The sequence below is a fragment of the Pollicipes pollicipes genome, unplaced genomic scaffold, assembly GCF_011947565.3.
Source record: "Pollicipes pollicipes isolate AB1234 unplaced genomic scaffold, Ppol_2.1 Scaffold_5724;HRSCAF=6776_pilon_pilon_pilon, whole genome shotgun sequence".
Taxonomy (NCBI): domain Eukaryota; kingdom Metazoa; phylum Arthropoda; class Thecostraca; order Pollicipedomorpha; family Pollicipedidae; genus Pollicipes; species Pollicipes pollicipes.
In genome coordinates this window covers 23170610-23186509 of record NW_023596746.1, presented here as the reverse complement: position 1 = coordinate 23186509, position 15900 = coordinate 23170610, and the positions used below count along the sequence as shown (strand labels likewise).

General features: G+C 53.6%; 1 protein-coding gene across 1 annotated transcript; it reads left to right on the top strand.

Moving 5' to 3' along the window:
- Positions 1–1843: 1843 nt before the first annotated feature.
- Positions 1844–14162, top strand: LOC119102830 (wiskott-Aldrich syndrome protein family member 3). The gene is made up of 10 exons (XM_037226281.1): positions 1844–2023; positions 5317–5598; positions 6183–6336; positions 7314–7428; positions 9153–9314; positions 9539–9595; positions 9665–9835; positions 10089–10184; positions 12124–12250; positions 13613–14162. The coding sequence occupies exons 2-10, from the start codon at positions 5325–5327 to the stop codon at positions 13780–13782; spliced, it is 1326 nt and encodes a 441-aa protein (XP_037082176.1). The 5' UTR covers positions 1844–2023; positions 5317–5324; the 3' UTR covers positions 13783–14162.
- The last annotated feature ends 1738 nt before the right edge of the window (positions 14163–15900 follow it).

Genomic DNA, 15900 nt, shown 5'->3' with positions numbered 1-15900 from the left:
AGGGTGTGTTGACCTGCACGTGAACTCACTTAGGTCAAAGTTTGAGGTTCCTAGGTCATAGTCTTCTGGTCAAATAAGGTTAAACAAGGTCAAAGTCACGGTTCATCTCCAGTGCCCCCAGAACCTCGATAACTGCTGCTAAGCAAAAGGTCACATGCTCATCTAATGTCAGTGACATTATTTGACCTTTTGAAGGTCATGGTGACCAAAATGATGCAAGACTGCTCTGAGTTTTGCATCTGAATAAGCGAAATATGTTACGCTAGACAACATGTCTCTAAAAACAGAATGTTGACCTGGGTCATTTTAGGTCAATGACCTATTCTCACCTCTAAGAAGTCCGTGGAAGATGGATGATCCAGTTCCTGCAATCAATAATTTCGAAATGAGCACCAAAAACTATCTCATACAGCAAACCCTGGCGTAAAAAACATGCTGGCTCTGACCTTAGTCTGACCCTTATACCTGACCTTAGGTCAACGTAATTTACTCATTCAATATTTGTGTTGCCTACGAAAGCATCTCAGAGATGAATGGCTTCATATAACTCCGTTGTTGCATCGGATTGAACGATTACATAGAAACTGACTTCGCTGAAACCACGGCCTTACTTTGACCTGCCATAGGGCAGCGAACTTAGAAGGTACATCTAAATTTGTTATACCAAATGATCTGCTATTCAATTGTCTACAGCTGTGGAAAGTTTGGCGCGTCTATGACGCGCCGTTCGGAAACCATTCTGGAAAAAACCTTCGGGGGAGGGACAATTTGACCCCCCACCCGAGCGCGGGCTAAGGAATCGCTTAAGTACATGGAATTGCGATGCTTTTGAGAAAATCGCTCAGATAGGCTTTAATAACTGAGTTGCATGGAAACGAGTATTTCCGACTTTGGAAAAATTGCAGATTTTTGACCAGCCAACATGTTTGTGCAGCTGTAAGTGCTCTATAAGACCAAATCAACTATGATCCATCTAATGGTGAGAGTTTGGCGACGATCGGAGCAGTAGGTGCTGAAATCTAACTTGTACGTTTTTAAGCATGGAATTATCTTTTTGCGTTTCTGTGGTGTTTGACCTGACGTACTCACGTAATTAATACCACAGATAGTAATATCCTGCTCAGTTTGGCAACCAGCCTTCCATACCTCGCAAAAGACATTGGGTCATATCCAATGGGAAGCATGTTTTTGACTTGTTGGGGGATGGGCTTAGCACGTTTTCGCCTGTACAGACCCGTCCAGCTTCATTTACATAACTTTACCTTACCGATATTGCCAAGCTCCCGCTCCATTTGTCTTGAATAACCGTTTGATGCACGTTTAAACGCGATTTCACGACTACGTTTTGAGAACAAGGATGTGTGCTAGGTATGCAGGATTTTACCTTTCCGCTGTTTTCTTTTTAAATTGGCAGTGTTTTATTGAATAGAGCTGTGGCAAAAGACATGGAAGACAAGTGACGATATTTGGGCTGCTCTAGATATGTTCGATCGCAAAACGCTGTAAATCAAACATTTACTGCTTTTCCGCTGAACAGTTAAGCTGGAAGCTCGTTCTTCTACGTTGCATGCCCTTGACGCACAGCCGAAATTGTGAGAAGGAAGTTGAGGATGCATTTCGTTTTAACCACACGGTTCTAACTTTAAGTTTCAGAACTTGGGGATGCAACTAAATTTCTCCAAAATTTGGCTTGTCGATTTTTGATCAGTCACGTTAAACTGGCTTGAGAACTCATAGGGGCAATCCTCACATCCCAAGCTGACGTCATTTACTGTTGCCTGTTTTAGGAGATCAGTTACCCTGCCACGTCCACCATTTTGTTTTAGTCAAACGTAAACAAGTTCCTCGGCGAAGTGAGCAATGGGGAGGGTGTGTTCAAAATGCGATTAGGGTACTGCGAGTGAGCGTATACGATATTTCGTAACGCAGTCATCCACATAAGTCCGGTTGTTGCAAATTGCTGACACGTTGACGTGATGCGGTGGCAGAGAAGAGGAGGCGGCCTCTGGTGACTTTTAATACAGTAAGAACAATTTAGTTAGTCATGTGGCGCATGTTATATTGGTGCTTACCTCCATGTATGCTAGAGCAGTTATCAATTTATATCGTTTTGTAGACGGCCGCAGCCGGAAATTTTTATGAGGGAAGAGCAGAACTCAGCGGTCATTTGAAGACAACCAAATGACATGGAGGCGTGTATGGTGGCCAAGTAAAATAAATGAATGGTGCGGGCCGGAGGGGAGTGGTGCCCTGGCGTCCCATTTAGCTATGGCTGACTACTAGACTGCAGACTATGCATGTTGCACCAAGTATGTCTGGCATAGTGGCAAAAAGTGTCTACAATCTCAGTGAACGTACACTATTTCCAAATGCTTGGAGTTTGGTGCACTTTCACTGCTGATGTCAGTGCAGACAGCCAATATCACAGTGGATTAGGAAGCTGCAAAGGTAATTTCATCTCAAAAAGTTTGGAAAGTATTGCTAAAAAATTTGTAATTTGGTGCAATCTGGCCTGGCCTGAATTTAGCACTCAAGGAGGGGTTGATGTTGATGATGTTGATGACGATGATGTTGATGTTGTTGCACTCATGTTGCAATGTCCTCTGCAAAGTACAATTTTTATTTGTAGGTCTGCACAGTGGATTGATTTGTTTGTAAACTGGCCCAGTATATATGTCTTCATTCTTAGGTAATTGGTTATCTATAATTCAGGAACTTATTTGCTTCACTCCAGTTTTTTCACTCCAGTTTTTTCAGGAACTTATTTGCTTCACTTCATAGTTTATCTAGTTCTGACAGTTTCCAGCTATCTTAGGAATTTGCAACTTTAAGTTTCAGTGCACAAATAATGATTAAGTATGTTTTGTGTGCTTAACTGAACAATGAAGCATGTTTTGTGCATATCATGCCCTGTTGTTGACTCAGCTGGTTTTGCTAGAATGTTTTGTGATGAATTTGTAAAAACAGTATCAGTAGGTAGAGCTAGAGTCCTACCATGCATAGTGATATCTGTTTGAAGGGTCATGTCATAATGTGATAAGTAATGCAAACTTGCATAAAATATATTAATAGCATGTCAAAAGGATAAGTGCTGTATGGCATGTCAGATAGCTGGAATCTCCACATTTAATGCATATGGTATCATGGAGCTGGAGGTTGGAATTGGAAATTGAATAAATAATCATATGACACTGGCAGCTTGACAATCTTATCAGGTTCTAATGTGATGTGAAAAATTATGTAGGTTTGCAGTGTGCCATTGCCCTTGATAGGAATGGTGTGTAGCTGGTATCAGTTTTCAGGCTAAAATCTTGGGGAATTTTAAGGGGTAGGCAATATAGGCCTATTTGCTGATAACAAGACAGCATAAAAAATTAGAAATATGAAAAAGCACTCATTACCTACTTGGGGATAGGTAACTGGTTTTGATTGCAAGCAGTGACCAAGTCAAGAGCAGGACATAACCATGTGTAAGATTTAATTATTTTGGACAAGTAGGATATGTCCCATGGTCAGAAGCAATCAAAGTCCTGTAAGAATGATACATCAGATGCAAAAAAGGTGTCAGAATGTGGTAGGAAGCAACAAAAGAAAAAAGATGAATGTGTGGTTCAAAAATCTGTTTTTAGACTTGTGGTGCTGCCATAGAGCCCCTCCCCCTTAGACATTCTGCTTGTGTGTGATGCATAGTTATCAATTTGGTGATTGGCAAAATGCACGCCAAAAAGAACAGCACTAGGCCCTGCTAATTGAAATCATACCCCACCTCATGGTTTATAAATTATTGTGATGTGATAAACACTAATTGTCCTCTACAAAATACTACAAAGTTCTGACACAATGTAAGAGAAGTTAGTAGTATGGACACAGTACATACATCAGAATTGCTATCCATCAAGTGCAGTGTGACATAATGTGTGGTGTCTAACGGTTTATTTTCTGCTGGCAGCATTTTCACTGCTTTTTGTTTTCAAAGCTGTCCATTGCAAAGCAACCAAATCCTGCAAATACATGCTCTATGTGAAAACAGCCTGCTCCAAATACCCAACAGTCACTTTTCAACAGCAGTAATATAATTGCCCTGACATGATCTGCGCCACACTGGTCAGCACCGTCATGGAAGGCTGGCACAGCAGCATGTGGCATGACTGAGATTGATAACTGTTACAGAGTGGATCATTTTATGAGGCGTGCCAGCACCTTTCAAAAATCGGTCTGGTTTGGAATTAAGTCTACTGAAAGAGATGAGCCTGGAGGGAATGCTTTGAGCTATGTAAAGATTGCCAGGTGCCCGGTTATTTGCCGTGGACTGGTAGACACTCGTGAACCCTTCTTTCGACTTCTCAGCTTACCGTCGCCTGAATATGCCACCGCCAACCACACTGTGGGTGTTTTCCGGCCGTTGTTGGTAGTATGTCATTGCCGCGTTCGCGCGGTGTCGTGTGCCAGATTTCCTAAGTGCAATTGTTGCAGCTCGATCGTCGCGAGAAAATTCACAGACGTCAAAATTGTGTGAGAGTTGCCTCGAAACTTGTTATGCTTTTTGTTCCGTACCATCATTGTATAATACGTAACTATTTATCGGTCCATTTGATCCACTTACGTGTGCCCCCTGCCCCGGATTGTTTCCTGGCTTCTTTCAAACATTTGGGAACCATCGTATGGGGTCTAGGGTGGTGTGAAGTTTCTGATGCAAAAGTAAGAGTTGATTATGGCTTCAGCTGCTCTATATCATGCTAGATATTTGTTTGTTGCTTTAACTCCATTTTCGCCCGTCTTTTAAGCGTGCTTGCGATGAACAGTCACTGTGACCAGCTAGTATTCAGTTATGATGCTCCACGGTTTGCATGTCTGTAACCGATATATTTGAGACACCTCTCGCCACTGTCCCGCGGATGTGCACATCCAGATTCTGCGAATGGGCGCTTAACTAGCTTCATGAAAACGGGCGGCCTCTGAATTCCATGAACGGCTGCATTTATGTCAGGAGTGTGCTTTCGTCGTGACTTAAGCAGAGCCTGCTATTGCCTATGCTTGCGACATCCGCTTATTAGAGTCATATGTCGCACACTAACAATAAGGTCGCCTCTGTCGAGAACGGCTGCACGGCTCATACTGCAATGTGTGCTTTATCTTTCTTGGCCATAACATCGGTAATCACTTTGGGGAACTGATCTTAAATTAGTATTTGCCCCGGGTTTTGACATGCAAGTCTCATACAGAGCCTATGCCGCCCATTACTACCTGGGTGAGAACTCGTTGCCTCGGCCGTGGGCTCCTCCGCCGTGTGACGGCACGTGCGGGCCGTGTCGGCAGGGGTCGAGATGCCGTTCCAGAAGCGGCTGGTGGAGCCGTCGGCCGTGTGCCGCGGCACGCTGCCGGCCGACACCACGCTGCCCAGCGAGCTGGAGGCCGTCACCAACGGCACGCTCTCCAACGTGGTGCGCCAGCTGTCGTCGCTGTCGCGCCACGCCGAGGACATGTTCGGCGAGCTGTTCCGCGAGGCCGAGCGCATCGTGCACCGCTCCAACGGCCTGCAGCTGCGCATCGACAGCCTGGCCGACAAGGTCACGCGGCTGGACAGCACCGTCGAAGAAGGTGAGGCGCGCCGCCGCAGGGGCGCCGCCGGCCGGGAGCGGCACGCGCCAGCCGGCTGCCGCCGTCCGCCGCCGGTCGCGCGCAGTCAGCACAGAGACTGGTCGGACGTGACAGATTCCGGTGTAACGACCTCAGGGTCGCATGTTTTGATCCAGCTTGTGGGTAGGACAGCGTCTAAACTCTATGGAGTGGGTGCAAAATGGCTCCGACGTCGGCCTGCTCTAAAACCCGATCATCATCATCAAACCCGCCGTAAATGAGATGGCCTTCCTGCGGGTCAGTCTGCTTCGCATCACACACGGCTTGAAATCTCGTCGAAGCGCTTGTTCGCCTTGGGACACATACGACATTTATCCATTGGCGTTGGGATGTGTATGGTGGGTCGGTTGGTGGTTTGTCGGTCTGTTGGTTGGTTGGTTGGTTGATTGATTGGGTGGGTGGGTGAGTGGGCGGGTGGTTGGGTTGGGTTGGGTTGGGTTGGGTTGGGTTGGGTTTTGGTTGTTACCAGCACCTGCTGCCGTGTCGTGCCTGCGCCGTCGTTTGGACGCGCTGACTCTTCCCCCTCCCCCCTCCCGTCCACGCAGTGTCGCTGCAAGACATCCACATGCGCAAGGCGTTCCGCTCGCGCGTGGTGTACGACCAGGAGGTGTTCAGCCGTGAGAGCATGCCAGCCGCCATGCGCGAGACGTACCTCAGCTGCGACGCGCCGCCGCCGCTCGACAAACTCAACGTGTTCAGGTGCGCGCCCTGGCTGGGGCGCCGGTGGGGGGCCGGCCCGGGTCAGGCGTCGTTGCGGGTCAACGTCGGGAGCGGTGTGGCTGATAGTGGCCTCTCTGGTGCTGGTGTAAACACATCTGTGTGCGGATGTATTCGGTGCGTAAAACGGTTAGATTCTGGTTGTTTTTTTTTTGCATGGTCGCAGTTTGTAATTTCTCCTTATTGTCCCATGACAAGTGAGACGTTTTGTGCCATCAGTGTCTCTGGCTTGTTTTGAGGATGCTGTGAATGCCCGTTTCCGCTTGAATAGCATTTTCATTTGCGTATGTAAAGGACGTTGGGGGTGAAACAATTATTGACATTCCACACACGCCACTGCGGAATCTCGCAGGGTGTCATATCAGTATGAATATGAATGAGCGTATGAATACTCATATGAATGTGTGATGTGTGCTACAGCGTGAACTGTGATGCGAAGCTGGGCTTCGCTTCGCTGACAGTACTGTCTGTTCAGAGCATTTGTGTCTGGCAATTCTGGTCCAGTCTGATTGGAAATCATCTCGACTGAGACGTCTGCGCGGTGTGGGCCGGCCGCCTGTCACCTCAGGGTACCTGTACGTCCGTGTCTGACTCAGCGTCCGCCTTGCGTCCCCGTATCTGGTGTCGTCTCTGCGCCTGACTTGTGTCTCCATGTTTGCGTCTCGCTGCGCTTGTGACGCGTGCCGTCGCGTCTGACCAGCGTCTTCTTGCCCGATCCGTTTCCAAGTCGATCTGTCCGCACGTGTTGCGTTCTCACGCTGCTGCCACACGTGTGACCCGTGTCGCCGTGTCGTGCGCGTCGCTGTGGCGGATGTGCGCAGACCGTGGTTGGTGCGTACCGTCGTGTCGGATCCGCATCTGGTGAGTCGGCGGGGGCCCGTGCCGGCGGTACCGATGGCGCGGACCGAGAGGCGGCCGCCCGCGCCTCGCTGACGCCGCCGCTCGCCGCTGCACCACAGAGAGGACGGCAAGGACGGCATGCAGTTCTACACGGACCCCAACTACTTCTTCGAACTGTGGCGGCAGGAGATGCTCAAGGAGAACGACCGGCTTATGCACGAGAAGGGCAAAAAGGTGAGCGGCCCAGACGACTACGTGGGAATCCCGCCGTGTTCGAGTTATGGGATCTCTGCAAGCAGACACTTAATGCAACGACAACCGTTTTAATGCATTATGCAGTGATCAAGAGTGCATCTGGAATTAGATTATGCGGATTGTTAATTATATTTCTAGCTTCTTCAGGCTAGTTCAAGTGTCAAGGGATGTTTGAAGGACTTATGGGCTAATGATTGGCCTACTGGAGCATCTCAGACGTGATTTCCCAACGAGCAAGAGTAGATCTTCGAGATCCCATCACTTTTTGTCTCTTTTTGTTGTCTGATTCACTTTTTCCTGGCTCCGTTCGCGGAAGGGCGTGCTTGACATTACTGCACATTGACCATGCCGGAAGTATCGCCTGGCTCAGTTCAGAGAACCGCTCACTGGGTGGGAACATCTGTCAGAACCGCTGCGTCATTCGGTCACATCGTCACAGAACCGCTGCGCTGAACGGTCTAACTGCACACTGGAAATGGCCGTCTGCAGAGTGGTCTGCGTTTCGTGAAATAAGCACCCACGCATGCTTGGCTTTTGTGAGAAAGCAGACAGCTGTTCGTGCCCCCGCTGGTCTGTGCGCTGTGTTCTTACCAGACCCATCAGACACGTCCACATGTGTAACGAAACGTGTCTGTGCCGTTTAACGCAGCACGCGCCGCCGGGGGATCCAGCGAGCGAGGCAAGTTGGCTCTCTGGCTATGTGTGCGGGGCGGCCGAGGTGTCTCCCTCCTTTGCGGTTAGGTGTTACGACGTGGTATGAAGGCAGCGCCAATAACACTCGGCTAGCGGTTTGGTGTGTTTGGGTTGCACATGCTAATCGTTAACAGTTGACCCGTGTGAAGTTTTGCATCCCGTCCCGAGTAAAGCGTGGATTTTTTCCTTCTCAGTCTCCCCTGGCCCTTGTGTGCCGTGTGTAGTTAGTCCGTGTGGAAGCGGCTGTTTTTATGTACGACACGAGGCTGCAGAGGGGCCACGCGGACAGCGTCGAGCGTCGCTTCGTAACAGCCGTGTTTATTTTTATTGGGTCCGTTGTCAGCCTTTGAGTGAGGCGAGGTCCTTGAGTCCAAAAGCTTGCCTTCCGACGGCTGGTCCAGAGGTGCTGCGATTAACCCCCTCTTCCCGAAGGTGCCACGGGCCCAGTGATTGGTGGTGGTTTATGGTGTGACACGACTATGTGTGCTCGTTCACGGACCTCCGCACGGCGTCCGGTTTTGTTTTGCCGCGGCAGTCGGGTGCCTCGGGCATTCAGTGTCAGGGGCCGCAGTTGACGTGTTGGGGCATGGGCTTATGGTGCACAGCATACTGAACATAGCGCAGCGCGGGGAACAGAGCGTGGGCTGGACGCACTCCTGATGTGTGCAAAGTAGCATGGAGGAAGCTGTCTGCAGAGGAGTTACCATTCATTTCTGTAATGCTGACAAAGACATCAGAAGGTAGCTCAAATGAGGAGTGTTTGTAACGCCTGCCGCTGACTGTGCAGCCGTGTCATGCTTCCGTCATTACGCAGCTGTATGGCATGGCGCCATAGCAGCGCCGTTCATTTGTGAGGGACTTAACTTGCCAGGTGATTCCCACCTGGCTTTTTCGTGGCACTCGATACCCGCGCCGCACGTTGGTGGCCGAGCACCTGGCGGCGTCCGGCTGAGCCCCGGCTCGACGTCGTGCGTGCCGGGCGCGCGTTGACATCATCATCATCGCTGCAGCCGCACCGACCGCGCCAGGACGGCAGCGGCGGCGGCGGCGCTGGCCGCCACAAGAAGCGCGTCCGCCAGGCGCAGAATACCCGGCAGAAGCACGTGCAGATGGCGCTGGAGCAGGGCGAGTACATCACCAACTCGCCGGGCAAACACAACGGACAGCAGCAGGTCAGTCGGCGGCGGTGTGGCCGGCCCGTCGGCAGTCTCTGCACCGATGACACCGGGCTCTTGTGCTGCCTCCTCTGTCTGCCTCCTATAAACGGAGCCATTGCGTTGGTTGTAGTGTCGGACACCGGCAAGTGGGGTCGATGTCTGTTGTGCGGAAGCATGGTTTGACCTGCTCTGCGGCGCCGGTCACGCTCTTGGTGTGACGGCTGTGCGGTGCATTGCAGACGCAGTACGGCGACGGCGGCGGCTCGCCACTGGGCGCGCCGCAGCCGCGGCCGGCCAGCATCGAGGTGCGCCGGCCGTCGGTGCCGCTGAGCCCGGCCAGCCCGGACCCGTACGGTGGAGGCGGCGGTGGCGGCGGCCCGGCCGAACCCGGCAGCCTCGGCTCGCCGGCCGGCCGCGCCCTCAGCCGGATCGTCTCCAGCCGGCCGTCGCAGCCGCCGCCGGCGCCGCCCAGCCACGAGGGCACGCCTACGCGCGGACGCCTGTACAGTGGGAGGGAGGCGCTGCCGCCCCCACCGCCGCCGCCGCCGCCGCCCCCCGCCGCCGCCGCCCGCCGCCGGCCCGCCACCGCCGCAAGAGAACGGGCTGGCGGCGTACCCGTCGCCGGGCGGGCTGCAGCACCAACTGACGCCCGAAGCGCCGCGCCACACGCGCGACCTGTCTGCCGACGACCTGCCGCCGCCACCGCCCATCCCCGACGAGCTGCCGCCGCCGCCGCCGCCGCTGCCGCTGCTGCCGCAGGCGCCGCCGCCGCCGCCGCCACCGCCGCCACCTCCGCCGCCGCCGCCCATGCCCGACGGCTTGACCAACGGCTTGCGCTCTCCACCGGCCCCGAACGGCGAGCTGGCAGGACAGACTATGAACACGGTACGTTGCACCGCCGTGATGGGGCGGCCTGGGTGTGGTCGCAGCTCTGTGCCGATGGATGCGGAGGAGGTTTCTTGGCAGCTATACGATGCGATCGCTGTGGTGGACGTTCCTAGGGGACCATAATCAGGGGTGACGGGAAGCAGTCCGTGCTCTGTCGGGGTACATCTCTGCGCGGTGCGTCGAGGTGGACGTGGCCTGTGCCCTATGGAGACGAAAGCCCCGCATGTGGTTCTTTTAGTTTTGACAGTTTATCCCTCCGTAGCGTTGCCACCGGAGAAAAGTCGCAAAAGTGACGGCGTTTCAGTGTTTGAATTTGCTGCAGTGGGCAGGTAGCTTCTGATCGTTTTAGAAAAAAGGAAGTTGGTAAGCTTTTTGGCGAACTCAGTCGTCGCATGTCTCACAACGCAGGCAAAAAAGCAACCCAGGCCATGACTCTTGGTCATTTCCCCACAGACACAGCGCGCACAATTGTTTGTCAGGCAGGGTGTGTCGCTAGCGTTTCTTTGCATGGCTATGACATCCGATGTGTCCGTATATATATATATATATATATATATATATATATATATATATATATATATATATATATATTGCGGTCATAAGGGCATCAATTTTTAGTTTGACGAAGCCCTTTTGTGGCGTGTGAGCTGTTGCCATTTTCCGGCAGTTGTTGTGCCAGTATTTCCTGACAGCCAGTTGTACCCGGTTAAAACGGAGTGGCAGGAACTGTTGGAGCCATGCGCTTGCCAGCGTCTGTCTTCATCCATCCAGCTTGATTTATTTAGTCGCTTGTTGCACATCGTGGCGGATTCCAGCGATGCCGACTGTTACCCCCTGGTGTCATACAGACTACCAAGGCATTTTCATGAGGAGAAAGTGCTTTGTCACTCACGAGAAAAAGGCACAACTTAACGACATTGTTAAATGCAGACAATGATCATACACATTTCACAAAATGGGAGTGTGTAGTTATAACGCATACAGTGATCTAACAGCCCAGTGCCTTCAAACCAAAGCTGCTGAAGTTCTTGAATTCACGGGAACTACCGTTGTGCCGCGCGCCACCTCGCCCATGCCGCGCCTGTTCCTGATTCCAACTGAGTGACCGGAGATGTCCCAGTCGGTCGCCTCCAACCGCGGTCGATGCTCCGCTCCAGTTCGATGAACGCGTCATTTCCTCGCGTGTCCCGAAACAGGTGTCCGCCTTCTGCTATTGCTGGGTATCGTACATCAGAAGGCGGCCCGCCAGCGCGGCAGGGCCGCATGGCAGCAGCTGGTCTGTTGCATCCGATAGGGCGGCCCAGCCTGATCCAGCTGGCAGCAGTGACGGCTGGTAATGGCTTGTGGGCCGTTTGCGTCAGTGGTGCGGCCTATCGTTTGCTGAGGATGGCTTTGCGATTCGGTCCTTGAAACCCCATATCATGCAAGCCAGGTGTTTGCTTTGTAATAGATGGGATACACTTCTTCGCATGGTTTTCAGCAGCACATTCAACAGCGTTCTCCAACTTCATTGGCAGGCGGTCTTCATTGTAGATAACTAATTTCATGACTGTCGGCACTTCCCACCGTTCGCGGCGTGGACGACAGCAGATCGCGTTTGTTGGGCCACACCCAGCCCCTGAGCGGCCGGTGTAGTGGCTCCCGGGCCGCACGTCACTTGCGACCGGCGGTCCGTGGCCGGCGCAGCGGAAGCTGTTATCACTCCCGTGTTGGTGCATGCGGCTGGTCGTCAGTGTCTATCCTTGGCGTGCTGTTACTCGTCCCATGTGGCCGTCCTTGTCCGGCTCGTGTCGCCGACACGAGTTGGTCTGTGGCCGGCGCCGTCTGGCCGTTATAGTGAGTGCCCTGTGGGCGCGCCTGTAGCCGACCCTGTGTGACAGGCATGGTGTTGGCACCAGTTCGGCAGTGGCCGATGACCGACCCTCTGTGCCCGCAGTCTTCCTCGTCGTCGCCGAGCCGGTCGGAGGTCGTGGACGGGTCGGCTCCGGCCCTGCTGCCGACGCCCGCAAAGGAGCCGCCGCCTTACGACGCTCGCAGCGACCTGCTCAAGGCCATCCGCGACGGTCAGTGGGTCCCTCTCGCTCTCGCTGTCGCCCTCTCCCTTGCTTTCGCTTTCGCTCTTGCTCTCACTCTCACTCTCGCTCTCACTCTCGCCCTCGCCCCCGCGCTCTCCCTCTCTCCCTCTCTCCCTCTCTCCCTCTCCCCTCTCTCCCTCTCTCCCCTCTCCCTCTCTCCCTCTCTCCCTCTCTCCCTCTCTCCCTCTCTCCCCTCCCTCTCTCCCTCTCTCCCTCTCTCCCTCTCTCCACTCCACTCCACTCCACTCCACTCCACTCCACTCCACTTCCCTCCACTCCCTCCACTCCACTCCACTCCACTCCACTCCACTCCACTCCCTCCACTCCACTCCACTCCACTCCACTCCACTCCACTCCTCTCCTCTCCTCTCCTCTCCTCTCCTCTCCTCTCTCTCCTCTCCTCTCCTCTCCTCTCTCTCTCTCCTCTCTCTCCTCTCTCTCTCCCTCTCTCCTCTCTCTCTCTCTCTCTCTCTCTCTCTCTCTCTCTCCTCTCTCTCTCTCTCTCTCTCTCTCTCTCTCTCTCTCTCTTCTCTCTCTCTCTCTCCCCCTCCGGAGGGGTTTCGCGGGAGAGAGAGAGAGAGAGAGAGGGACAATTACCGGACCAAGCCTTCCCTTCCCTCCTTTCCTCCCTCCCTTCCTCTCACTATCTCTCTCGTGTTACTCTCACTCCCCACTCCCTTCCTCTCTCCTCTTTCTCCGCCCTTACCGCCGTCTTGTCTTCGTGCCTCGCAGCGCATCCCGTGTTGTCATGCTCTTATTGGCTCTATGCATTTTTCATAACCCTGTTGTTGACAAGAACAGCAATATTGCGGGTCGAGAGCAGTTTCCAATGTAAATTATTCTGCACAAGAAATGAGAAACGGGCTTCCGAAATGAGGTTCCAAAGAATGCTGCGTTGCGCGCGAGCTAGAGTATGCGTCTGCCAATCCAACGCTTCTATTCCGCGAATCAAGTTCCAAGGGACCAAGTGCGTCTGGACAGCTACTTGATATACCGCTGCGTTTCCACAAGTATATTAAGTGTGACAAATGCCCGGCCGGCATGGCCCAACGTCTGCGGCGTTTGTTACATATTTATATTCATTGCATGAAGCCTTCCCGTGAATTGCCTCATGGAGCTGTGTGGCGCGGTGCAGGTCGCCCAGTCAGTTTTGACTCTGGTGTGTGAAAAGAGTGCCTTCCGGGCTGCGCAGCAGCCTTTTGCTGGCGAAGACGTCAATGCTTATTGGACCAACTTACGTCAACACGTGATACCAAATAACGTAGCAAATGACAACAGGGCCCCACGGGCCACATTCCACCAACCGTGCAGGGCGACGACCCGCGCTGACCGCCCTGCCGGCCGCCGCAGGTATCAAGCTGCGCAAGGTGGAGGTGGTGGAGGAGAAGCGACGCGAGGAGGCCAAGCCGCTGCACGACGTGGCCTCCATTCTGGCGCGCCGCGTCGCCATCGAGGTGTCGGACTCGAACTCGGGCTCCGACTCGGACAGCGAGGCGTGGGATGACGAGACCAGCGCCTAGGCGGCCCGGCGCCGCGCGCAGCCGCCGCCCGCGCCCGCTCGGCTCTTGCCCACCCGAGCTCTTCAGAATGGTAGACCTGGGTCTGTGCAGAGTTAGATTTCCGTGGTACGGAAGTTTCCCTGGTGACGTCATTTAACCAACCCTGGTGGACGAGACGCCCAAAAGCCCCACCATATTCATCCCATAATCATGTGCGATGATATGTTTTTCGAAGAGGGTGGGTGTAGCCTTGACGATGTCTGTCGTAGTGTCGTGTCAATTCAACCCTTTGTCCCTGTTCAGATTTTTAGGGTCTCATTTGTCTTGTTCCATACACAAAGTGAGTTTTGTGATTGCCAAACCCGTGGAACAGTTTTTAACGTCATGTCCTATTCAGGCCTTTTTAGGCGTGCTTTGGCGGCATTCCAATGTGTATTGCAGCCCACTGATGCTTGATGTGGAAACAACCAACAAAGAGGAGATTTGACAGACACACTGCTTGGTTGCCAGGGGCCGAGAGGCTCCCATCGTTCGGGTGGCGTTTGGTCGCCGTTCTGGGAGGCTGACGGGCTGAATGCCGCGGAATATCCGATGCTTTCTCGCATGCCCCTGCGCTGTTTTCCGCCGCGCGGACGTTTTTGGACCCACCGTTTGGACGTGCGCACGGTGGGGCTACCGTCGGCCGTGTCCGTGCGGGACGGCGGCCGCGCCGCCGCCAGCTCGCTAGGGCCGTGCGAGCCGCATTGGGCTACGCACAAAGCCAACGTGTTCGCCGCGTCGTCGGGCGAATGAGATGTGACCGGTCGAATCTAACCGTACTGGCTCTTGTGTATATCGCCCGGCCGGACCGTACCGGGTGTGAGAGCGTGCGTCCGCGCGCGCCGCTGTTTATGCGCTCCGTGGTCAGACTGTGGGCGCGTGTGGAGGTCGTCGTTGACCGGGGAGAGGTCAGCGGCGTTCCGTGCCGCCCCTCCCCGCCGCTTGGCCTCCCGCCACCCACCGTCGCATCCGTGCGGGCGTTTTGCCTGGCCGCGTTTATATCGTTCCGCGCCCGATCTGCTCGTTGTTACGTATTTGTTTTTACCGGCGATGGCGCTCGTCGCCCGTGCTGCTTTGGGTGTGACCGGCCGGCCGGGCTCGGCCGCTCTTCGGACAATAATGGTTGTGCTAGTCACCCGTGGCGGAGGAGAGCCGGGCGGCGGCGCGCGGCCCGCCGCTCCGGCCGCGGCTTGATTTGACGGCTCTGTCCGGACCGCCGAGCTGTACGGCCGTGGCCGCTGCCGCCAGCCGGGGTGCGGCGTGGCGCCGCCGCCGCTGCGCTCCCTGCGACGCCTGCTTGTACTCGCGCCAAACCTAGCGCACTGTGTTATATGCTTCCTTCAATAAACAGTTATTTTTATTCCCTGCACACGCTGTCTTTGGTCAGCTGTGGTGGAATTAGTCGCTTTTTTCGTGGATGCTTAACGGGCTGGCTCGTGCCGCAAAGCGAAGAAAAACTGGACCGGTCGTTTTCCCATGGCGGGGGTGGTGGCGCTGGTGCGTTCCCCACTCTGAGATATGCTTCATTACTGGTTCCATCAGCTGGCTGCAATGTGGTGATGCGCGCTTTGATTTCCATCGTGTCCATGCACTTGACATCAAGTTTTACAGTACCCGTAAATGCGCTGCCCGCGGTACAACACCGATGGTATGTCGCATACGGGCGCAATGTTCGTGGGGCTATGGTTAACCATGGGCTAACCCGTCGTGGGCTAACCTATGGATGAGAAAAAAAATACCGTGGGGTTGGGAACAAACGGCTTTTGACGCTAACTTTCCATGCTGGGATTGCCCCGCATCTCTGGTTCTGTGGCCCTGGGTTTCTTTTCGCGAGCATTACTGTGCGCGGGTTTCTGGCCCACTTTTGATTGCAAACAAAATTAATAAAACTGGCTCATTTAAATAAAATGTCCCTCCAATGTTAAAATGTGCGTGGAAACTCCACGCGAGGATGGACAAGAACGTCGCGAGCGTGGCACGCTGGCATTTTTGGGAGTGGTTTTTCAGAAGGCTTGGAGAGGCCTCGTCTTGGGATGTGCAATTATTATTACACAACCTACGAAGGTATCGCCAATATAAGCTCTGGTGGAATGCGGATGT